Here is a 24,761-nt window from a genome sequence, read left to right on the forward strand (position 1 = left end):
ATTTCCTGATTGATTTCTAGAAAAGTTGTAGCAACATGTATAACAACCTGGGTAGTTTTTCTGTGTCCTTTCCAGTTTTGGAAGTTATAATTCAAAAAACACGTGTATCTATGTTTTCCCTGCAAGATGGCATCTCACTGTGATTTTGGTTTGCATGGTTGTTGTTTTTTTTTACACGTTTATTTATTTTTGATAGAGACAGAGCACAAGTGGGGGAGGGGCAGTGAGAGAAGGAGACACAGAATCCGAAGCAGGCTCCAGGCTCCAAGCTGTCAGCACAGAGCCCGACGTGGGGCTTGAACTCACAAACCGTGAGATCATGACCTGAACTGAAGTCAGACACTTAACCGACTGAGCCACCCAGGCCTCCCCCCCCCCCCCCTTTTTTTTTAAGATTTTATTTATTTTTGAGAGAGACAGAGTGTGAATAGAGGAGGGGCAGAAAGAGCGGGAGACACAGAATCTGAAGCAGGCTCTGAGCTCTAACCTGTCAACACAGAGCCTGACACAGGGCTTGAACCCACAAACTGCGAGATCATGACCTGAGCCTAAGTCAGACACTTAACTCATTGAGCCACCCAGGTGCCCTTGGTTTGCACGTTTCTGATGACAAGTGATGATATACTGTTTCTGATATGTTCATTGTTGGTTTAGAGTTTTGTATGAGTGAGTTGTCCAGCTGTTTTCCCCTTGGGGATTCCTTTGTTTTCCTGGATTTGGGAGCTAAAGCCTACCTGTTTAATCAGTGGGTTACCCCCAGGTGGAATTTACTGGACGCAGGTACTCTGTGTCTGGCATTTCTAAATCTACCTGTTTGTGATACATTGCAGCTGTGTGGGCTTCAATGCCAGGGCTGCCCTGGACCTTATGTTACCACTTTGTTCTTGCCAGTACCTTCAGAATAGCCCATAAGTAGAGTGAGTAGGAACAGGAAATATATGCCACCACTTTCTTATTTATTCTTTTGCTCCTTTATTTAATCATTTATCCATTGACCTTTTAGTTAGTCAATTATATGTATAAAATTATTATTTAGTAGTATATTGAGCACTGCTGAGTATCTGACACCTTACATGATGCAGAGATAAAGAGAAAAACAAGTCTTTTGATGATGGTAAGAGAATAGGAATGAACAGGGCAATGACAGGTGAAACACGTCAGCTCTGGAGCACATCTGCCTAGGTTCAAATCCTGGTCCTGCCCCTTTGCTGCAGAGAACCTTGGGCAGGTTTCTTGACTTTCTGGGATTTCATTTTTTCCATTCGTAATATGGGAGAAAGAGCAGGCCTGCCTCTGGAGGATGTAAAGAATGAATGAATTAGTACCTGTAGAACACTTTCATGATCCCAGCGTAGATCTCTGATAAATGTTAACCAATGTATTGATCACTGTGTCACCTAACACGTTTTACATTTATCTCCTATAATCGTTATCTATTTGGTAGGTATTGCTCACATGCCCATTCTGTAGATGAGAAAATGGAGGCACACACAAGATAAGCAACTGTTCCTAAGGTTATAGAGCTAGTAAATGGTGGAGGCTGAATTGAGATCCAAGAAAGGGGCTTGTGGGTTCTAAGTCGTACTTAGGTCCCCTAGAGGAATGTATTTTTTCAAAGAGAAGGACGGTCGGTAAATTACATAATTTTTAGATTGTGGTCCATTTAGACAAAATACCACCTGCCCTGGATGATGTGACTAGAGCTGGGTGGGAATTGAGCACAGCTAGCAGAAGCCGGGGTAGCTGGAGGTGTTGGGAGAGCTCAGACAGGTCGGCCTAGGCCTGGTCGCACTCAGTGTTGAAGGAGCTGATCTGGAGTTTAGATTTATTTCCTTGTTAGTTTCTCAGCCTTGTACTACTGGCATTTACTCTGGAGAATTCTTTGTTCCGGGGACCGTCTTGTACCTCCTAGATTCCATTTGCAACAGCCAACCGTCAGATGTACAAGGTGTGGACCATGAGCAAGATGGGTCTGGCCGCTGTGTCTTGGGGGCTGGACCGCAGTGGCAACAAGAGTGGGGAGCTTGTCCAGATGTGGTCCAGAGAGGGGTGGTGTTGGCGGCTCGGGCTGGGTGGGATCTCGGGGGTTGGTGAGAGGTGATTGGATTCTTCTCCGAGGTGTTCCCCACTGAGGGACTTGGTGTAGCTAACCTTAACTGCTAATATCCTCACGCATTCCTTGAGTGTCTCCAGATGTGAGGCCCCTTGCGTGACACATCCTAACATATTTTTGTTTTACAGATGAATGAAATTGAAGTATGTCCAGAGTGTTACCTAGCTGCTTGCCAGAAACGAGATAACTGGTTCTGTGAGCCTTGTGTGAGTTGTATTTCCTTTCCTTACTTCATTTTCAGAACTCATGCCTTAGAGGACTACCCAAGGCCCCCTTTTCTGGGTGGTTTATTTGATGAAACTTTGGGAGAAGATTTTAAATACCTTTTTTTTTTTTTTTTAAATCCAGTAAAGTAATGGCAGAGTGAAAGTAATCCAGGTGGAATAAACATCTGGGGCTGAAAATCCATGTACCAGAGGGAGCACTGTGATTTCCTGGGTTTATTAACCACGGGCAGACTGCAGGCTAGAGAGCAAAATGGGGCTCATTAGGGAGAAGGCAGTGAGGTAGTGAGAGTCCTAAAGAAGTGTGTTCTTTGCCGAATCTGTTTTGAGAGAATTGGAAGTATGTCTCTGGATCGGGTCTGTGGTGTTTCCCAAGTGGGCGGTTTGGGGTGGGGAGGTGGGAAGAGATAAATCACCCTGTTTTCTTCATCCATCTGTATTTTCCAAACCAGTGTTCTGCAGAGAGAAGGGTGTTCCCGGGGTGGGCTGGTGGGTGAGTGGAGGTAGGGCTGGAGTTTACTGGGGGGCGAGATTGGGCAAGTAACGTGGAAAAGTGAACCACAGGTTACGTCTCTTCCTGCCTTTGGAGATGAAGCCCCTGAAGAGTTGCAGCCCTCGAGAGAGAACAAAGGCGGCTCATACTGCCCTTATTAAATGCTGGATACCATGCCCATTTAATCCTCCAGCTTAACAGAGGGTGTAGGCGTCGCTGTCTCCATGTCGCAGGGAGAGGTGGACACTCTTGCTCACGGCCACCTCGGTTAAGGGCGGTGTGTTCAAGCCAGTGTTCCAGCCTCATCTCGTCTGTGGTTCGTTCTTCCCTGTTTTCTCCGTTCACCCCCAGAACCAGCTTCGCCCGGGCCTCCTGGCCTCAGGCCCTCCCAGGGAAGCCCATTTGGGAGACCCTGCGTGGAACTGCTCCTGCTCAGCTGGTGGCCTAGCTGTCTCTGCACATACAGCAAGCTTTGTATATGGCGCGTCTTGCTGCCCAATGCATACAAACTCTGGATTTTGTTTTTCTTTTCCCAGAGCAATCCACATCCTTTGGTCTGGGCAAAACTGAAGGGGTTTCCGTTCTGGCCTGCAAAAGCTCTGAGGGATAAAGATGGACAGGTCGATGCTCGTTTCTTTGGACAACATGACAGGTGGGAGTCCAAACCGGCTGCAAATGTACAGCTTTAACTGAACCTTCGATAACTGTGACGCAAGCAGGGGGCGGAGGTATTATCGGGGCGTTTATTGTCGCGACACCAACCAGTGATCTTGTAGTTAAAAATACTGCCCTGTGCTGCGTTCCGGCTGATAATGTGTGTGGGCTTCGTTTTTTTCAGGTATGTGAAGAGAACAATCATGCTTTCGTAGTTGCGTTGATGAAGCTGGCACCAGAATAGGTTCCGTGGCTATTTTAAGTGGTGCTGTTCTTTTTAAATTTTGTGGAGTAAATTGAACCACCGCACAAATTGCTTTTCAAAATAATGCTTTCAGGGATCAGAAGTATTTCCACAGATTGCCAGTAAATGAATCTCTTATCATTGTGCTGGGTGGTTCTCTCTCCTGTTGCCTTTTTCGCTTAAGCCAAATAGGAAATTATAAGAGGTGGCTGTTTTAACAGGTGGTAGCCCTCGCCCCACCCAGCGTTTTCTGCCCTCCCCTCTCCCTCGCTCGCAGGGAAGTGAATTGTTCTAGCTCTTAGCAGTTTCCTATCCTATGGGCTTGAGAACAGCAGGTGGACCCAGATGAGCAGCAGTTAATATCCTAGTTCTCTTTTAGCAAGTTATGTGAGGATTAAATGAGGCAAAACCCTGTCCAAGTGGCTACCAAGCAGTTTGAAAAAGTGTTTGAGTGTGTTGGGGGAGAAGACTTAAAATTCTGGGGGCGCCTGGGTGGCTCAGTCGTTCAAGCGTCTGACTCTTGATTTCAGCTCAGGTCATGATCTCATCGTTCGTGAGTTCGAGTCTTGCATTGGCTCTGTGCTGCCATTATGGAGCCTGCTTGTGATCTCTGTCTCCCTCTCTTTGCCCCTCCCCAGCTCGCGGTCTCTCTCAAAATAAATAAATAAACTTAAAAAAGATGTATTCTAAAAATTATACACACCGATAGAATATACAGAAAATACAGTTTATAATTTCAAACACCCGAGTCAGAGCTGTTACTCTGTTCACTTTGCTTGTTGCCTTGCAAATAAAGACAGAAGAGTGATTGGTAATCTGTGAAATCATTTACTAGGAATCCTTTGTCTGGAGGCAAAGTGGAAATTAGCTGGGATGGTCCTGGGTTTGATAGGAAGTCTTTTGCTCTATTTGATTTTGGACACTTTGCTGGAAATCTTTTGGTGCTGCCGTGGTGGGTCAGGCCATGTGCTGGATGCTGGGGATACGGGAGTGAGCAGGACATCGTCCCTGCCCACCTGAAGGCTGGCATCCTAGTGGGAAAGACACCCAAGTAAATACCCAAGTAAACACACAGGCAAGGTGATCTCAGGGCGGGGGCTTAGAGAAGATCTGGGTGGAGGGACAGAGCCAGCCTGCTGTTTCTTGGGGAGAGCTGGGACACAGTGTGGTTTGGACAGGAGAGGGGAGGAGAGGATGGTAAGTGATGGGTGGGGAAGGGGGCAGGGTCTGGATCACACGGGCTGTGGTCAGATTCTGCCTTTGCTTTGAAGGGCAAGAAGAATTCGTATCAGGCTGTACATCATTGTAGCATGGCAAGAGTTAACCATCTTGATGCTTCGGGATTATTCTCGTTCTGTCATATAACCCAGTGTGGATATACTGGGGATATAGGTGGGTGGGGGAGATCCGTGCCTGCCGCCATGTACCAGATACATCCCAGACTCTTAAGAGTCTTGGATTCTGTTCTTAGCTGAGCCCACTCTGCATGGACATCTTATTCCTGCCTGTCAGTTCTGGACGGTCTTGGGGGGCATGAGCTCTGCCAGCCCTGTTCCAGAGGCCATTTCCCCAGAACTGGACGGTGTAGGTTGGTTCTGGGTGGGAGCTGTCGTGGAAGCTGGGCCCCTGCATTGGTGAAAAAAGCCAGCGGCCCATGTCTGATGCCCATGACGTTTGTCTAACCCCCTGTGTCTTTTGTTCCCTCAGAGGGAATGTGCCCAGCTGTTGGCTCATTTTGGGTGAGGGGAGCCCCTTACGGGGAGCGATTAAGGGCACTCCATGGGGATGGGTTAGGGGGTGCAGGAATGAAGTCACTGAGAACTTGGGGGAAACCTGAAAGGAGGAGCGTCCCTTCCTCCCAGGAGATGTTCTTAAAGCAGAACTGGCCACACCCAGCAGCCCAGCGCGGAGGCTAAAGAGAATGGATAGGCTCTTTCTCCGGGAGCAGCTTTGGGGCTGTGGAGCAAAACAGCAGCCTGGTCCTGTGCAAGCAAAGTAGGTCAGGAGAACAGAGTAAGAAATGTCACAGCCCGTCACGTGTTCATCGTTAAGTTAATAAATACTGGAGCAGGTCCCGGGAGGCTTTAGTACAGATCAAGGCATGTTCGGAATAGTCTCCTAGCGTGCTTTTTTGTCCCTTAAGAATGTTTGCCTTCTTGGGATTTGATTTCACAGACACATAGACACACACACACATACACACACACACACACACACACACACACACACACACACACACACGATACTGTACAAAAATCCAGGAGATATCTTCTTAAATGCACAAGAGCGAGCTGGCATGAATTGAGTGCCTTCTATGCACCAGGCACTGTTTCAAGTTCTTTTTGCAGCTGCGGATTTATTCCCATTTGACTGAGAAGAAACCTTGAGGCCCCAAGTAGGGTGTAGCTCAGCCCTGTGACTCTGTGGCCTCTCAGGACATTGACCCCAGAGGCTTTCTTTTGTTAAGCAGATCAAGTTTCCCTTCAACTGTGTCCTGGGCCTGCTTTAAGGAAAAGAAACCAGGTCCTGAAATCATTGGCAGGTCCCTTCATTGAAGGTGCTTGAGATCCTGGCAGGAGACAGTTAAGGCCCTGACCCCAGATAGGGGGGTGGGGGGGTCGGGGAGGGGACACAGTGACAGTGGCCCAAGGCCAGCTGGCTGGTGATCTCCTGGTGCTGCGGGGACTGGTCTAGGTGAGTTTCATTTGCTCCCCTTGACCCCGTCCCGGGAAGGGCTCAGCCTCCATTTTATCGATGACAGAGCGGAGGCCGGCTCAGGGAAAGGGAAGTCGTTTGTCCAGGAGCGGCGGGGGGGACCCCTGCTGTTCCTCAGAGCTGTCCTGTCTCGTCCGGACTCCTGCTCCCCCAGTTGTAATGGCCGTGGACTCTCACCCAGAGGGCGTCTGTCTCCTGCCCTGCCTCGTTCTTGTGGTTCCTCAGGTCTCTGCAGGATGACAGCAGCTAGTTGGGGTGATGAGAAGCTGGTAATTTACAGCACGCTGAGAGAGCAGTTAGATATTTTTGGGGTGTTTGGTTTTAGTTTGTGTCACGGCCTAGTTATCACCATGAGTTGCAAACCTCCATCCTCTGCCCTGAATTTCACCCCACGCACATGCTTTTATTTCTCCGGGCCGTTTTCTCTTCAAAATAGGAACGAGATTCCAGCTGTTAAAACGTGGGTAGAATGTAATCTAAGTAGTCCATATTTTTTGCTTCTCTTTCAAATGCTGGAAGACTCGGCAATGTGGGGGTCAGATTCCTGCACGGGCACTTGTGACGCTCCCATGTAGACGGTGCTTGCGTTGGACTGGCTGTGGCATTTCTACCTCCCCACAGCCCACTTTGCTCCCATCACTTTGTGTCTGGCTTGACTTTATGGTCTTTGAAATCCAAAAGGCCTCCTTGGGAATGTTCATTCCCGCCGGATTCCCAGCTATACATACGGGATGGAGGCTGGGGAATCGAATGTCACATGGTCCACCTCCTGTCCAAACCCCGGAGCAGTGGTCGGCTATACTGCCCTCTCCTGCCTGCGTCCGCTCGGCCACGAATCCCAGAAAAGCAGCTCATGGCCTCGTGAGGTCTCTGCAGAGCATGCTCGGATGTGGGCGGTTGGAGGCAGGCAGGCAGAACCAGCCGAGAATGGGGGGTGGAGGCTGTCCTTTGGTTAGTTTCCACATGAATTCTCTCACATCGAAGCCATGCACCTCCTTTCAGGTTTACGGTTTTCCGGTGTTTCCTTCCAGTGCCTCGTAGAACCCCAGTTTTACGAGAGATGCGAAAACTGTGTGAACACAGAGGAGTGGGCTTTGGGACCAGTTCTTTTTTTGGAGGTGCAGTCCTGGCAGCAGTGATGGTTCCTTACTCTCTACTCACCCAGAGCCAAGAGGGGATTTATTATTCTTCTAATGGATTAAAATGACTAAGTCTATGAGCTTTTTAATGTTTTAGTGAAGATCGCTGTTCACATTCTGTCACAAGAACATGTCTATTAAGTGTTAACGGCTAATCATGAGTTAACCATTCAAACCAAGTCATTTAAAACATTTTTTGGTGGGGGGCACCTAGGTGGCTCAGTTGGTTCAGCCTCTGACTCTTCATTTCAGCTTAGGTATGATCTCACGGTTCATACGTTGGAGCTCTGCATTGGGCTCCGTGCTGACATTGTGGGGCCTGCTTGGGATTCTGCCTCTGCCTCTCTCTTTGCCTCTCCCTCCTCTGCTTTTGCTCTTTCTTTCTGTCTCAAAAGAGAGAAATTAAAAAAAAAAATTCTGTTTTGAGAGAGAACAAGTGAATGAGCAGGGGAGGGGCAAAGGGAGAGGGAGAGAGAGAATCATAAGCAGGCTCCACAGTCAGCATGGACCTCAACACGGGGCTTGATCCTATGACCTTGGGATCATGACCTGAGTTCAAATCAAGAGTCAGATGCTCAACCGATTGAGCTACCCAGGAGCCCCCAAACCAAGTCTTATGTATGTATGTATGTACGTATGTTTGAAAGAGAGAGAGAGACAGAGACAGACAGACACACACACACAGAGCATGAGCAGGGCAGGGGCAGAGAGAGAAAGAGGGAGACACACAATCCAGAGCAGGCTCCAGGCTCTGAACTGTCAGCACAGAGCCCAAAGCAGGGCCCAAACCCACAAAGTACGAGATCATGACCTGAGCCCAAGTCGGACACTTAACTGACTCAGCCCCCCAAGTGCCCCCAAGTCATTTTTAAAGAATGGAGTATGGGGGCGCCTGGGTGGCGCAGTCGGTTAAGCGTCCGACTTCAGCCAGGTCACGATCTCGCGGTCCGTGAGTTCGAGCCCCGCATTGGGCTCTGGGCTGATGGCTCAGAGCCTGGAGCCTGTTTCCGATTCTGTGTCTCCCTCTCTTCTGCCCCTCCCCCGTTCATGCTCTGTCTCTCTCTGTCCCAAAAATAAATAAACGTTGAAAAAAAAAATTAAAAAAAAAAAAAAAAAAAAGAATGGCGTATGTATTTAAGAAGGTCGACAGACATACCAGGCTAATTTGGTTTGCGTTAAGGAAAAAAATTCTGGAAACACCCTAAATGTCCATCGACAGATGAACAGATAAAGAAGTCGCGGTAGATAGATCTCATGGGATAGTATTCGGCCTTAAAAAAGATGTGACAAATAAGAGACTGTTAAAAACTGAGAACAAACTGAGGGTTGATGGGGGGTGGGAGGGAGGAGAGGGTGGGTGATGGGTATTGAGGAGGGCACCTTTTGGGATGAGCACTGGGTGTTGTATGGAAACCAATTTGACAATAAATTTCATATAATTAAAAAAAAAAAAAAAAAGATGTGACAACATAGCTGAACCTGGAGGACACGACGCTAAGGGAGGTCAGCCAGGCACAGTAAGACAAAATGACTGCATGAATTCCGCTTAGAGGAGGTATTTAATAAAATAGTCAAATTTATAGAATCAGAGTGTAGAATGGGTGTAGACTCATCGGGCATAAAATTACCGTTACGATGAATAAAGCCGTGCCTACGTTAACAATAGGGCGTGTGGTTCTCTTAAACTTACCGCAAGAAAACCAATTTTTAAAAAACCTCAAAAAATAAATAAATAAATAAAAGGATCTCTGAAAGGACCAAAGTTGACTTCAACTCTCTCTTCTGCACTTCCTAGGGCCTGGGTTCCAATAAATAATTGCTACCTCATGTCCAAAGAAATTCCTTTTTCTGTGAAAAAGACGAAAAGCATCTTCAACAGTGCAATGCAGGAGATGGAGGTGTATGTGGAGAACATCCGCAGGAAGTTCGGGGTTTTTAACTACTCTCCCTTCAGGACACCGTACACGCCCAACAGCCAGTACCAAATGCTGCTCGATCCCAGCAATCCCAGCGCGGGTGCTGCCAAGATAGACAAGCAGGAGAAGGTCAAGCTCAACTTCGACATGACGGCGTCCCCCAAGATCTTGATGAGCAAGCCCATGCTGAGCGGGGGCACGGGCCGTCGGATCTCCTTGTCCGATATACCACGCTCCCCCATGAGCACAAACTCTTCCGTGCACACGGGCTCCGACGTGGAGCAGGACGCCGAGAAGAAGGCCACGTCGAGCCACTTCAGCGCCAGTGAGGAGTCCATGGACTTCCTGGACAAGAGCACAGGTCAGCCGCGGAGGAAGAGGAAGAGGCGGGGGCGGGCGGGGGGCGGGGTGGGGGGCGGTCCCCTGCCACGTAGGGCTTCCGTCTGGACCACGCCTGTCGGGTTCTGGCTGGCCAGCGTCTCAGAATCAAAGGGACCTCTATGGGGTTTTGCTTCAGTGGAGGACATTTAAAAGTTTAAATGGGTGACCCAGAGGGATTTTTGCTGTTAGGAATTAAGAACGGAGAAAATTGGTCCCCAAAGGCCAGATGGAGGTCCTTCCTCGCAGTGGGGCAGAGGTGGCCAGAAATCCTTGAGAGTTGAGAGCAGACGCCTCTTGGGCTATCACAGCAAAACTTCCCGTAAGAGTTTGTTTCTCAGGAATGTTACTTCAATCGAAAGACTGTTTTTCTATCCAGACTATACCTTCACGATACTTAGCGCTCCAGTGTTAGAGCGACAGGTAAGGTTGGCAATAAAGTGTGCTCTCCCCAGAGCGCTCCTTACAGGTTGGTTGCCCTGATTGACACTTGCTGTAGAATGCCGAGTCTTTAAGAATGAGGCTGCCGGTCTCAAATCCCAACTCTCCCACTCACTAGCTGCGTGGCTTTAGGCCAGATACTTAATGTCTTGGTGCTTGAGTTTCCTCATCTGTGATGTGACGTAATAACAGACCTGACCCATAGGTTCTTGTTAAGGCTTAAATGAAGACGTGTCCACAAAGGGTCGGAACAGTGCCAGAAATAGTAAGCATTGCAAAGATGTTGGCTGCTACATTATTTCTTACTGGTGGTTGCTCAGCAAATGCCTACATGGATTCAGATTCAGATTCGGATTGGGAGAGCTGATGTGAGGGGGTGCTGGTCCAGTGTGAGGAAAGGAATGGTGACTTAAACTGAATTCTTTGTACCCAGATATTATTTGGCTGTCTGTTAAATACTTAAGAGATTTATTACTTCCACAAGGAAATGGGTTTACTCTCATTTTTCTTTTTTTTATGTTTATTTTTGAGACACACACACACACACACACACACACACACAGAGTGCAAGTGGGGGAGGGACTGAGAGAGAGGGAGACACAGAATTGGAAGCAGGCTCCAGGCTCTGAGCTGTGAGCACAGAGTGCGATGTGGGGCTCGAACTCACGAACTGTGAGATCATGACCTGAGCTGAAGTCGGACACTCAACCGACTGAGCCACCCAGGTGCCCCTATTATTTTTTTAATATGTATTTATAAGTGTGTATTTATTTTTGAAAGAGTGTGAGTGGGAGAGTGGCAAAGAGAGAGAGAGAGAGAGAGAGAGAGAGAGAGAGAGAGAGAATCCCAGGCAGACACAGGACTGGATCTCATGAACTGTGAGATCACGACCTGAGCCAAACTCTAGAGTCGGACCCTTAACTGACTTAGCCACCCATGCGCCCCTTAAAGTCCTTTTTTCTAAAATATGATCCTGTTGCCAGTATGTGCTTGGATCATTTGGGGATTATGAGTTAGGCAGCCAGTGAGTACTATGTGTAGAGAAGGTGATTCCCCAAATCGTTTTAATCTCACCAATTGTCCCCTTTTCTGTAAGGAGCCAGATAGTAAATATTTTAGGCTTTGTGGCTCTTTGTCCCTCACAACTATACAGCTATTCAGCACTGTTGTATTAATGAAATAGCCATAGGCAATATGTGGCTGTGACCCAGAAATTTGAATTTCATATGATTTGTGTGTTTCATGAACTCTAGTAACCCTTCAGGATTTTTCCACCATTTGCAAATGGCAAGTAACCCTTGTAGGCAATGTAAGAGTAGGTGGTACGCTAGATTTGGCCCATGGGTCCTTTTGCTAACCTCTGTTATAGACCTAGTTAGAAGAAACTCTTGAGTCCGTTTCCCCATTTTACAGGGGGCAAAATTGAGGTCTCTGTGGAGAGTGGAGGGAGGCCTCTGTGCCCACAGCTAGATCCTGATTCTACATCCATTTTCTTTTCATTGCACCCTACTGCCCTCTGCTGTCAGCAGCGACAATAGCGTTTGGTACAAGGAGAAGTGAAATGCCCCACAGGGAGGGTATCATTGAGATGAGATTTTGATTTATCCAAAATCGTGTTCAAAAAAAAAAAAAAAGATTGTCATAGGATAGAAAAGTCGTATTAGTTTTAGCAATAAAAATTTTGTAGCCAGCAACATAAAAGCTACACACTGAAATAAGTTATTAACTAAAACTTTTATGAGAGTTTAGAAACCTTCCTTTTGTATCGCGGGCGTGTGGAGGAACTCAGTCAGGTGTCTGTAATCTATAGAACTTGATTTAGTTTTCTCAGGAGTACTTTGCTCAGCCAGAAGCCTTTTCCCCATGGTGTCCTTGTTATGGATCAAAGCGGTTTATATTCTCAGTGATTGTCCTGCTTCCCCCTTCATCTAGACGTCCTGGCCTAAATCAATGCCTTTGGCGATATTTGCTTGCAGGACCTCGACTTCAGCCATGAATATGTATTCGGCTATGTGTTATAGCGCCGGGGGGTGTCAGCACCCTCTGAACGAACAGTCCTTTGGTCTTGTAGCTGCGCTAGGGGTTACTGTTTAGGGAGAAGGGAAAACGTCTTTGGATACTCCTTTTGTCATAACAGTACATCCTTGTCATACAACACTTGTTATTTATAAAACTAAAGTCACACATCATTCCACCTCCCGGTCGGCCCTTGGATACTTGTTTCCAGGACTTTAATTTTTTTTTTTTTTTTTTTGGTGCAAAAAAGGTGATTTTATTAAAGCATGGGGACAGGACGCGCGGGCAGGAAGAGCTGCTTTCCAGGACTTTTTTCTATGTTGGTTTAGGAGTCATACTATTAAGTTGAAAACATATTTCTAGGGATCAGGCAGGTATGGAGATGAGCAAGACTGAGACGTGTGGTCACTGGGCTGAACAACACAGAGCAGAAATAATAACACTCTTCCTGATGACACACGGGTGGGCGCTTGTATGTACCTCCCCCAGCGGTCCTTACTCCTCTGATGCGAACTCCTTACACCCCACTAACAGACCACCACCTGACCTGTCAGAATGCTCTTGAGGAATGCCTTTCCTGAAGGGCCCTGGGGGCCTTCCTGCTGGTTCTTGCCAAGTGGGAATGTGAGCTCTGTTGCCTTACTCTCATGGTTCAAGAGAAGCCTCAGATACTTTTTTAAATGTGGACTGCCCCAACTTTTACATATTGGCTCGTTTGCAGTATCTGTTGTAGACAGTTTTGAGATTTTTTTTCTTTCTTTTTCTCCTTCTTCTTCTTTTTTAATGTTTTATTTAAAAAAAAAAAATTTTTTTTTAACGTTTATTTATTTTTGAGACAGAGAGAGACAGAGCATGAACGGGAGAGGGTCAGGGAGAGAGGGAGACACAGAATCCGAAACAGGGTCCTGAGCGGTCAGCAAAGAGCCCGACGCGGGGCTCGAACCCACGGACTGCGAGATCATGACCTGAGCTAAAGTCGGATGCTCAACTGACTGAGCCACCCAGGCGCCCCATGTTTTGTTTATTTTTGAGAGAGCATGAGCAGGGGAGCGGCAGAGAGAGAGGAGACAGAGGATCCGAAGCAGGCTCTGTGCCGACAGCAGCGAGCCCGATGTGGGCTTGGACTCACGGACCATGAGATCATGACCTGAGCTGAAGTCAGATGCTCAACTGACTGAGCCATCTGGGTGCCCCCCACCCTTCTTTAAGTCAGCTCTGCGCCCACTGTGGGCCTTGAACCTACAACCCCAAGATCAAGCGTCTCATGTTCCACCAATAGCGCCATCCGGGCACCTGAGGTTTTGTTTTTTGTTTTTTTTGTTTTTTTTTTTTAAGCTTAACCTTGTGTTCTGAATATTTTTCATGTTACATAGTCCTTCAAAATAGGAGTTTCTGTCCTGTCATAGACTGTCCAGTGATGCTCTGCTGTGTGGCTCATCTGTGCAAGCCACCAAGAGTTGTGCAAGCTACTACTGCCCTTTGAAGATGGAGGTTGTTTCCGAAGCTTTATAAGTAGAGGAAGTTTGGCGTTGAATCACTAGCTCCTCTGCCTCTGCCCCTCCAGAGTGCCGGGGTGCGTGGGAGGGAAGGGGCATTTTTTGCTAATTTAATTCTAAGACTCCTGTTTCATGGAGTCAGAATAGCACTTAGCACAGGCCAGGATCCTATAAACGTAGATAATAAATGATGGGTTTTGGTCCACACTCGTGAATTGTACATCAAAGTATAAAATCTGATTCCATTATTTGTGACTTCAAAGGCGATTAGTTCTTCCTTTGAGCAAGATTTACGGCTTTACAAAAGGATTTGCGTCCATGTCAAAGCTTAATCGAAACGAGCGTTTCCAAATGTCTTTTTGCTTTTGAAAATGTTGAGCATGATTTAAAATCGAGTTTCTCGATCTCTGCCCTGCTGGTTTGGGCTGGACGATGGTCTGGTTGGGCCTCCCTGTGCACTCACTTCAGGGTATATAGCATGACTCCCGCCTCCACTCGCTTCATGCCCGTAGCACGCCCCTGCCCACAGTGAGGGCAGCTGAAAGTGTCTTCAGGCACCGCCACGTTGCCCCTGGGGGCGTCGTTGCCCCTCCAGTTTCTGTTGAGAACCCTGATGTTGACGTGCTGTGCTTTGGACTTTTAGTACTGAGAGCAAAGTTCTGATGCTTCATGTTCAGGTTTGAAGCTCTTCAATATATTACATCGCATTTTGTGTCCTTTTTTTCCCTGAATGTAAACTATTGCTTTCAGATTTTAATATTGTGTAATGAATAGCACATAATCATACCCCGAGAGGTAACAAGGGTTACGAATTGGGTGTTCCTGGGGCTCAGTCGGTCAAGCGTCTGACTTCGGCTCAGGTCATGATTTTGTGGCTCGTGAGTTTGAGCCCCGCATTGGGCTCTCTGCTGGCAGCTTGGGGCCTGGAGCCTGTTTCAGATTCTCTGTCTCCCTCTCTCTCTTCTGCCCATCCCCTGCTCATGGTCACTTGCTTGCTGTCTGTCTTTCTCAAAAAAAGAAAAAAAAAAAAACAACCCACAGACCCAATTGGGTGTTCCTTCATGTTTTTTTAAACTTTTAGTTTTTTAACATTTATTTATTTATTTTGAGAGAGAGGGAGTGTGTGTGTGTGTGTGTGTGCACGTGCGCACGTGCACGCACACGTGAGCAGGGGAGAGAGGCAAACGGAGAGAGAGAAGAATCTTCAGCAGGCTCCATGGTCAGTGTGGAGCCAGACATGGGGCTCGATCCCATGACCCTGGGATCATGATGTGAGCCAAAATCAGGAGTCTGACACTCAACCCACTGAGCCACCCATGTGCCCCCTCCTTTTTTTTCAATTTTAGAGAGAGAGAGAGAGAGAGAGAGAGAGTGTGTGTGTGTGTGTGTGTGCAGGGGAGGGGCAGAGAGAGGTGGAGAGACAGAATCCCAAGCAGTCTCCACGCTCAGTGAGGAATCCTGTGTCAGGGCTCGAACCCACGAACCTGGGACCATGACTTGAATTCAAGTCAAGGTTTTTAAATGTATAAATCCCATTGATAATTGCCATCGTAATGTTCTGTGGTCGAATGGATCACACTAAGCCTTCTGCTCCTTTCGAGGGAGGATTCTTTCCTTGACACCTTTCTGCTTGTCCATATAGTTGTAGTTGTCAGTAGGGTGTAAACAGCACATGCAGATGACAGAAATGATTGGGGGCATGTGAACGAAGGCATTTGGGAAACATTTCTTAGGGGAAGAAACTTGGTTTTATGAAGTCGTGTGAACGGGTAGGTTTTGAACAGATACATTGATTTGTTTTCTTTCTTTCTTTTTTTTAATTTTTTTTTTAACGTTTATTTATTTTTGAGACAGAGAGAGACAGAGCTTGAACAGGGGAGGGTCAGAGAGAGAGGGAGACACAGGATCGGAAACAGGCTCCAGGCTCTGAGCAGTCAGCACAGAGCCTGACGTGGGGCTTGAACTCACGGACCACGAGATCGTGACCTGAGCCGAAGTCGGCCGCTCAACCGACTGAGCCACCAGGTGCCCCTGATTTGTTTTCTTAATGCACATTTTATGTATGGACATCTCTGCTAGCTTTCTAATTCCCAAAATTGTAGGTGTTTTTGGCTAGCCTGCTGTTTGACATTTTTGTCCCGGTGGTCATATACAAAGCCAGAGTTCATGTTTTCGAGAACATATCCATTGAAACTCACTGGAGTCTGAGAATTCCAAAATCCCCGCCCCCTTCATTTACATTTATCTGTATTAAGAAATATATTTTTACACCTGTTTTAAAGATTTTCCCCCACAACAGAAACCACAGTAGAGGTAGTTTTAAATGGGCAAGATGACCCATCATCTAAATAACTCTAGTTGACTTTTTTTTTTTTTTAACGTTGGTGACCCTACATGGTTAAAATTAAGATAAAACACAACCTAGCAGTATTAAATCAGTGTAAACGGATGTAAAAAAGGTCGTTTGTTTTCTCCTACATCCCGAAACTTTCTCCTCGTTATGCCTCTCTTATACTCTGTGGAGTATACTACTACCAAAAATATGTATACACTCATTTGAAGCTATGCGTGTGTTTTTGATAAACATTTACACGTATTGTGGGCACTTCTGTACGCACTTGATTTTTACCTCTCTCTTTCCCACACACATACCTGCGGGGACCAGTCCTTGTCAGATTGTGCAGATCCGTGTCATTCTTTTTTGGGGGTGTATGGTATTAATTGATTCACTTACCTAGTCTTCGGTTAACAGACATTTATACGCCATCTCCTTTTTACTGTCATAAATACTGTTGCAGTGAACCTTCTGGTGTGCATACTGTGTCTGGGGCACATGACACGTATATCTAGGGGGTGAACTCAGCATTGTACCTTACCATCCATGTGATTTATAAATTTAATTTTGGGTAATTTCAGCATCACCTAACTGCTATGCTAAAAAGGTTTTACGATTCCAGTGAGTATTCCCCTTCCCTCAACACTAGGTGTTATTTATTTATTTATTTAAAAAAAAATTTTTTTTTTTCAACGTTTATTTATTTTTGGGACAGAGAGAGACAGAGCATGAACGGGGGAGGGGCAGAGAGAGAGGGAGACACAGAATCGGAAACAGGCTCCAGGCTCTGAGCCGTCAGCCCAGAGCCTGACGCGGGGCTCGAACTCACGGACTGCGAGATCGTGACCTGGCTGAAGTCAGAGGCTTAACCGACTGCGTCACCCAGGCGCCCCAGGTGTTATTTTTTGAAACAAGGTAATCACGTATGCGAAAAAGATGTAGGGTGGAGATAAATGTATCCACATCTATCTTTATCCATCTGTATCTTATCTCTGACATGTTTATTGACCATTTGTACCCCCCCCCCCTCAGATGCTCATTTATGTGTTTCTGTTGGATTGTTAATTATTCTTTTAGCATACCTTGTTTTTAGTAGCTGCATAATATCGAGGGTATTTAAACAGAAACCGCTTTTTATGAAGAAGGTTTTCTTTGGTTGCTCTTATTGTCTCCTTATTGCTTCTCCTGACCTCTGTGGTGAGAAGAGAAATGGAAACCTCATTCTTCAGTTAATGATCTGATGTATTTGCTCATTCTGTAAATTTCTCGGACACCGGGTGTCATCCCAGGTGCCTGGCAGGGACCCTGCTGTCCTGGAGCTGACGTGCTCACGGCAAAGGGGAGATGGTAAAAAGAGACACTTGGCCCCCTTGGATGAGGCCAGCAGGGGAAGGGCTTTGAGGGTGGTGTTGGAGGGTTACCAGCCAGTATGATTGGGGTCGGGGTGGGGGCCTTTCCTGGGGAATTCTTGGAGTGTCAAGGCTTGAGTTAGGAACAGATTTGATCTTAGAGGAACAGCACAAAGGTCGGGTGGCTGGAGATTCCTGAATGAGGAAAGGAAAGGGTCGCATGTGTAGTTGGCTTTTATTCTGGGGGATAGGACACCTCTAGGATAGTTTTATTTATTTGTTTTTAAGATTTTTTTTTTTTTAATTTGATAAAAAAAATTTTTTTTTTCAACGTTTATTTATTTTTGGGACAGAGAGAGACACAGCATGAACGGGGGAGGGGCAGAGAGAGAGGGAGACACAGAATCGGAAACAGGCTCCAGGCTCTGAGCCATCAGCCCAGAGCCCGACATGGGGCTCGAACTCACGGACCGCGAGATCGTGACCTGGCTGAAGTCGGACGCTTAACCGACTGCGCCACCCAGGCGCCCCTATTTTTAAGATTTTAATTTTAAGTATCTACACCCAAATGTGGGGGCTTGAGCTTACAAGCCTGAGATCAAGAGCCATGTGCTCTACTGGCTGAGCCAGCCAGATATCCTGCCTCTGGATGGTTTTAGATGGAGCCATGGTTTGTGTACCTGGCTGCGGTGTGGAGGGTGCCCCAGGATAGGGGTGCTGTGGCAGGAGGTGGGGGGCCCATGGGAGCTCTTACAGGGTCTTGGTGGGAAATGATAGGCACGGGCAGTATTTATCAGACATTTTTTTCTTTCTCATCCCATAAGGAGCCATTTTAGACATTCCCTAACCACCACCTCCCTCGCCCCCCCCAACAGTCTCCTGTGAATTTTTTCCTTAATGGAGATGAAATTCACATGACCTAAAATTAACCATTTGAAAGGGAACATCTCCATTACTCCAAAATAAAATCCTGTGAAGTAATTAAGCACTCCCCTACTCCCTGGCCACCGACCCCTCCTGACCGTTAGTCTGCACATGACTTGTATGGATTTGCCTGCTCTGGGTATTACATTTAAGCCAAATCATACAAAATGTGGCTTTCGTGTCGGCTCCTTTCACAGAGCGTATGTTTTCAGTGAATGATGCAGCATGCATCAGACCTTCATTCCTTTTTATGGCTCAGTAAACGTTCCACCGAGGACTCCAGAGTTTGTCTATCCGTCGATGGACATTCAGATTGTTTCTACCTTTGAACCCTGGTGAATAGTGCTGCGATGAACGTTGGTGTAGCAAGATTTGAGTACCGCTTTTCAGTTCTTTTAGGTTTATACCTAGGAAGGGACCCTCATGACCCTCATGAAATTTCAAAGTACTGTATTTCTTTTTATGTACTGCATGTGTCTGTGTTTATACATAAAAAGAGTAAGAGAGTTTTTCACCCTCCTGTTCTCCAGAACCACCTTTGAGAATGTGTGCATTAGGCTGATAGCAGCGGGGATGGAGACCAGGGGGCGCTTGGGGGTATATTTTGGAAGCGGTGTGCAGGGAGGGGCCTGGCTGAAGAGTGGGGTAAATTGGGGCAGGAGAACAAGGGAGGAATTAGGGCAGTTTAGACGTGTTTGGCCTTGAACATCTAGGTGAGTGGTCATAGTGTTAACTGATATGGGGAGGTCGAGGCAGGTACATAGTGTTTAACAAATTGGGGAGGGGGAACATGTGGCACTTCGGGGTGGACAGGGGCCATCGTGTTCCCCAAGGAGAGTTCTGCATGATGGAACCCAGGGTTGCTAGGTGACCCCATGCTGTCCCTTCCCTGATTACAGGAAGCATTTTAGTCCCAGATGTCCGTGAGGGGGTCCCTGCCCTTTGCTGGCTGCATGGAGAGTGAACCAGACTCCATGGGGAGCCAGTGTTCTCCAAACACCTTTATTCTTGCCATATCCAGGTGCTATGTTTAAATTAAAAAATTTAGAACTTGGTTCTTAAACCTTCAATACTTACGTTTTATTAACAGAGGAAACTTTATGTGCCTGTGAAATTAAAATTTTCCCGTTATGTTTTAACTACAGAATTGCAAAAATAATGACTTTGCCTGTGTTCTTACTAAGTTTCCCTGTAGGGACCACAAGGGGGCAGGGCTCTGTGAGATTGCCTGCTGGCTTCCCTTTCCTCCTTTTTTTTTTAAATTTAAATTATTGATTTGATAGAGAGCAGGTGCGAGCGAGCCTGCATGAGCAGGTGAGGGACTGAGAGAAAGAGAAAATCCCAAGCAGGCTCTGCACTGTCAGCACAGAGCCTGATGCGAAGCTCGAACTCACGACCCTCGAGGTCACGACCTGACCTGGAATCAGGAGTTGGACGCTTAACCAGTTGAGCCCCCCAGGCGCCCATCCTTCCTTCCTTTTTTAACATGAGCTGTTATGAAGCAGGGAAATGCGGACCCACGTGCTTGAGTTCTGTGTGTGACAGCACCTTTGTGTGTGTTTTTACTTCCGCCTACCCTTTTGGGTCAGACTTTCTTGACAAAGTTCCTCGCAGTCTACGCAGTACCTTGACTGGTGTAAGACCCTTCCTGCTACCCCTGTTTGCTGGTTCACGTGAGAGAATACAGTCAGAGCGGCACTGGTCTTTAGTCCTCGCAGAGAATATAGGACACTGATGTTTTCAGCCCCTGCAAATCTCTTTTGGAAGGAAGCACATAGACTACGAGTGAACGAAAAATAAAATCCGAATACTAAAGATTTTATTGGTAATACTTAAATCTTTGGAAATGCCTTTATCTTTGATGATTCTTAGTGTGTGTGTGTATGTGTGTGTATGTGTATGTGTGTACCAAGCAGTCTAATTCTGCTGGTTGTTAGGTACCTGGTTACAGGAACAGTGGTAGTGACAGTAAATTGAAGCTCTCATTTGAGAGAGTGTTGTGTGTCCAGGGCCGGGCATTTGTTCATCCTTACAGTGAAACTAAGTTAATTAGTATTAAAAAAAAAAACACCAACAACAAAACTTGATTCTCAAAATAATGTGGAGCATCAATCGAGCATTTACTAAGGACCACTAGACCTGGATTAGCTCATCTCCTTGCCAGCTCCCCATCTCGTCTGCAGATGAGGTTCCCCACAGGCACACCTGTTTCATCCCTTTGTGAATTGATCCACCTCTGCCCTATAGGTGTTTGGAACCAAAGATTATTTGTCTTGGTGGTGGGGCAGGGGCGAGCAGCATCCTTGGTCTACACCTACTAGATATTGGTAGCACCCTCCCCTGCCCTAGTTGTGACAGCCAAAATTGTCTGCAGACATTGCCCAGCATGTCCTGCCTGGATGGCAAAATCACTCCTGGCTGCCAGGCGTCTGAGTGGGCTCAGTCAGTTAACCGTCTGACTCTTGATCTCAGCTCAGGTCTTGGTCTCAAGGTTGTGAGTTCAAGCCCCATGTTGGGCTCCACGCTGGCCGTGAAGCCTACCTAATTAAAAAAAAAAAAATCACTCCTGGCTGACAACTGCTGGTTTAGGTGGTTGAAGCCAATGCCCTCGAGGTTAACAGGGAAATAGGAAGTGATATTATACTAATAGCAAATAATAATACAGTGCTTCTCTGATGCCAGCCGCTGTTTTGATGATTAACGTGCTAGATCCTTACAACTTGATGAGGTGGGTGCTTTTTACCAGTTATTTTGTATTTTATTATCAGTGTCTCTCTTTGAGGCTACCAGGAAAGGAGATTCACGGAGCTCAGTTACCATGCCCAAGGACGCCCATCAAGTCAGCTGCCAAGGTGGACTTCACACCTGGGGTCTGGCTCTCGCTGCGTGCCTGCCTCCATCCTCCCTGTGTCTAGTCTTTCCCCCTCTATCCATTAAAGGTAGCTTTGGTAGGTCCTTGCACTAGAGCCGAGGGAGCCCTGCATACTGACTGGCTGAGTTTCACCCATGGGATCCTCACTTTGACTCTACCCCCGTTTGGCGGGCGAGGAAACTGAGGTGACCATCTGCCAGCGTGAGCACTGTTTGAAGTCCCCGGGACGTCCTGATTCGTAACGCCGTTGCCATCAACAACTTTCCCTGAAGGATCAGATCACGGCAGAGTCCGTGTTTTCCTGTGCATCGGAGCAGGGCTGGCTGGCCATTATGTTGTCTCTAGGAGCTCTGTAACAGGACAGTCCCCATCACGGCAGGCTGTGTAGGCAAAGGGGCAGGATCTCCAGGACGCACGGCCCATCTGAACACTCTTGTGTTGTTATGTGGTTTGCTTTCTGTCCTGCCCACATTCAGTGGATGAGGCTTAGGGGAGCAGTATGGAGGTAGCTTTAAGGTGTTTAAAAAAAAAAAAAAAAAAAAAAAAGTTTATTTTTAAAAAATTTGTTTTAATGTTTCTTTTTTTCTTTTTTTTTTTTTGAGAAGAAAGAGAGATCGAGAGCGAGTAGGGGAGGGGCAGAGGGAGAGGGAGAGGGAGACACAGACTCCAAAGCAGGCGCCAGGCTTAGAGCTGTCAGCACAGAGCCCGACGCGGGGCTCCAACCCATGATATGTGAGATCGTGACCTGAGCCGAAGTCACATGCTTAACCGACTGAGCCACCCAGGCACCCTATGGTATTTTTAAAAGACTCGGGCTTAGGCATGATTTTCTATCCTCCTGTAAAAGTTTGGAACATAGTAAGGAGGGAGATCATTGACCAGTGACGCCCTCGCTCCATCTGGTGCTGAGTTTGGCTTCATTCTGCATCACGGAACCTTTGAAATGGGAAGCCAGAGATCTCCCAAGGGGTCGACTTGGCCCACGGCAGGTGCATTGGCTGTGCGAGCCAGCTCCCACATCTCCTATAAACGGATGGCATGCCATTTGTAAGCCTGGCTCCGGTCTCTGCATCTGGACCGTGCTGGGGGCCGCTTTAATCGCTATTTATTTTGAGATTTACACCCGTGAATGGGCCAAACCAATTTCAGTGGCAGCTTAGCCGATTTGTCTTAGAGCTTTGTGCTTAATAGAATGACTGGGGAGGCCTTCTTCCTTCACGGCTTAACATTGGGTTAAAGCCTGTGCTTGACATAAATGGCCGACCCTTCCCGCTGCGCCCCATCTGGGCCTTGTTGAAATCAAATACAATTTCTCCCCTCTCCCCCAACAAACAAGTTTTATTTGTTTATTCATTTGTAAATCTGTCTTTTAACAATGAACATACTTTTTCAGCTTCACCAGCCTCTGCCAAGACGGGACAAGCAGGGAGTTTGTCCGGCAGCCCGAAAACCTTCTCTCCTCAAGCGTCCACGCCCATCACGACGAAAACGGACAAAACGTCTACCACTGGAAGCATCCTGAATCTTAACTTGGGTCAGTGGGGAGTTTTGGGAGCCTCTTTCTGTGGCATCTATGAATATTTTTGCAAGTTGTGATGTCCTCTTTTGGGTGTGGTTCTTGAGCTCTGAACAAAACCTCTCTCTGTGCAAAATATTAAAAAGGTATAGTGGACAAAGATGAAGGGCGATCGGTAAAAGGAGCAAGTAAGCGATTTCCTGGGGCTTGTTCATATGCAGAGTTGTTTTATCCTGACGGACCTTAGGCCAGTGTTTACAACGTTTTCTTGTTTTTACAAAAGTAACCCAGTTCTTATGCAGGCGTGTGTGTGCGTGTATGTATATACATTTACGGCCTTATACATGCACACACTTGATGCAAGTCGAGCTTTATGAATCAATATTTACCTTTGTGCAATATATTCTGATATATCGTTTCCTTAATTTTCCTTTTCTAATTAAAAAAAAATGCCCATCTTTATCCCTGACTTAGTAGGGTCCCCCCTCCCCCCATTGCAGTTCTGTCAGTTGTTTCAAGAGCACTGCCTTCGGGCAAAGTCTTTAGCAAAAATTGGCACCAGAAATGCTAAATACCCAACCACGAAGTCATTTCATTGATTCGTTCCGTCAGGATTCTTGATTTTTATTGAGCATCTATTACACGCTGTGTGCTGTTTTAGACCCAGGGCAGAGGGTGGTGAGCAAGGGCCCTGCTCTTGTACCGAGCTGGGTTCTAGAAAGTGAGAGACAATAAACGGTAAGGAGAGAGATGCCTAGAATGGCGGTGGTCTGGAAGAGGCAGCGTTGAGGGAAGGCCTCTTGAGAGGTGGTATGTATTTATGTGTGTGTGCCGTTATTTATTTATTTGGAAATGTTTACTTATTTTTGAGACAGTGTGAGCAGGGGAGGGGCAGAAAGAGAGGGAGACAGAGAATCCCCTGCAGAGCTCAGGAGTCATGATGAGAAACCAAGAGTCAGACTGAGTTACCTAGGAGAGGTGGTATTTAAGCCTCGATTTGCATGACAAGAAAAACCAGCCTTGCCCATATTGGGAGAAGGAACAAAAAATTAGGGCCTTAGGGGTCAGGGATGTTGTAGGAATGGCAGGGAGGCCCAGGTGGCCTGTCCCAGTGGGTGAGGGGAAGAAGGTGAGGAGATGAGGTCCCGGAGCACTGGGACCCTGTGGACCCCGCGGACCCTGGTGTGGAGCCCTTTGAGCAGAGGAGGGATGTGAACTGAGCACTGTAGAAGGACCTCTCTGGGTGCTGTGTGGAGAATAGCCTATGTCAGGTGGTCCTCCCCAGAGATGGTTCCCTCACTCCCCTCCAGGGGACGCTGGGCAATGTCTGGTTGTCACAGCTGGGGGTGGGGCTCGAGTATACAGGGTTTTAGGAAGAGGGGGACAGCCACCTGTGCGGAGCGATGCTCGCACGTGAACCCCTAGCCCCTGGTGGCCAGGACCCTCCAGGTTCGTCTTGTCCTGCAATGCCATTTCAGGCGGAGAAACTAAGGTCTGGAGAGGAGGTTCCAGGTGCCCAGGACTGCAGAGTTCCAGGTGCCAGGCAGGTGGCGGGACTGGAGCAAACCCGTGTCTGCAGGGAGGCCAGAGCCTGGCCCGCCCTGGCTCACCTGTTAGCACGGACTGCGTGTGGTACAGCGGTCAGGGCCGTCGCTGGTGGGGACTCCTCACTCGAATGAAAGGGGACCCATTTGCTACTTTGGAATGTTCATGGAGCTCAGCGTTGCGGCTTGCTTTCTCACGCCCTCCTTCCACCTCCACACCCCGAAAAGGAACACTGTGCTGGGGCGTTCTCACTGTGTCCTCTCTGCCCGTCGTGAGTGGCGAGAATAGCTCCTTGGTCTTGAGTGTCCTCATGACGCTGTGGGTCTTTCCGCTTGGCTTACCCACGGCGGCAGTGAGAGATTTCTCCCTGTCGTGCGTTCTGGCGGGTGGG

General features: G+C 47.4%; 1 protein-coding gene across 46 annotated transcripts in view; it reads left to right on the forward strand.

The window, feature by feature from the left end:
• Nucleotides 1–24,761, forward strand: part of ZMYND8 (zinc finger MYND-type containing 8) — a 126,197-nt gene that overhangs the window by 59,967 nt on the left and 41,469 nt on the right. For all 46 annotated transcript variants that reach the window (XM_045444332.1, XM_045444351.1, XM_045444344.1 and 43 more), the window contains 4 exons: nt 2,242–2,319; nt 3,367–3,482; nt 9,378–9,859; nt 22,703–22,843. In XM_045444332.1, the coding sequence (XP_045300288.1) occupies nt 2,242–2,319; nt 3,367–3,482; nt 9,378–9,859; nt 22,703–22,843 (817 nt within the window). The remainder of the gene's footprint in view (nt 1–2,241; nt 2,320–3,366; nt 3,483–9,377; nt 9,860–22,702; nt 22,844–24,761) is intronic.

Source organism: Leopardus geoffroyi, chromosome A3 (assembly GCF_018350155.1).
Source record: "Leopardus geoffroyi isolate Oge1 chromosome A3, O.geoffroyi_Oge1_pat1.0, whole genome shotgun sequence".
Lineage (NCBI taxonomy): Eukaryota > Metazoa > Chordata > Mammalia > Carnivora > Felidae > Leopardus > Leopardus geoffroyi.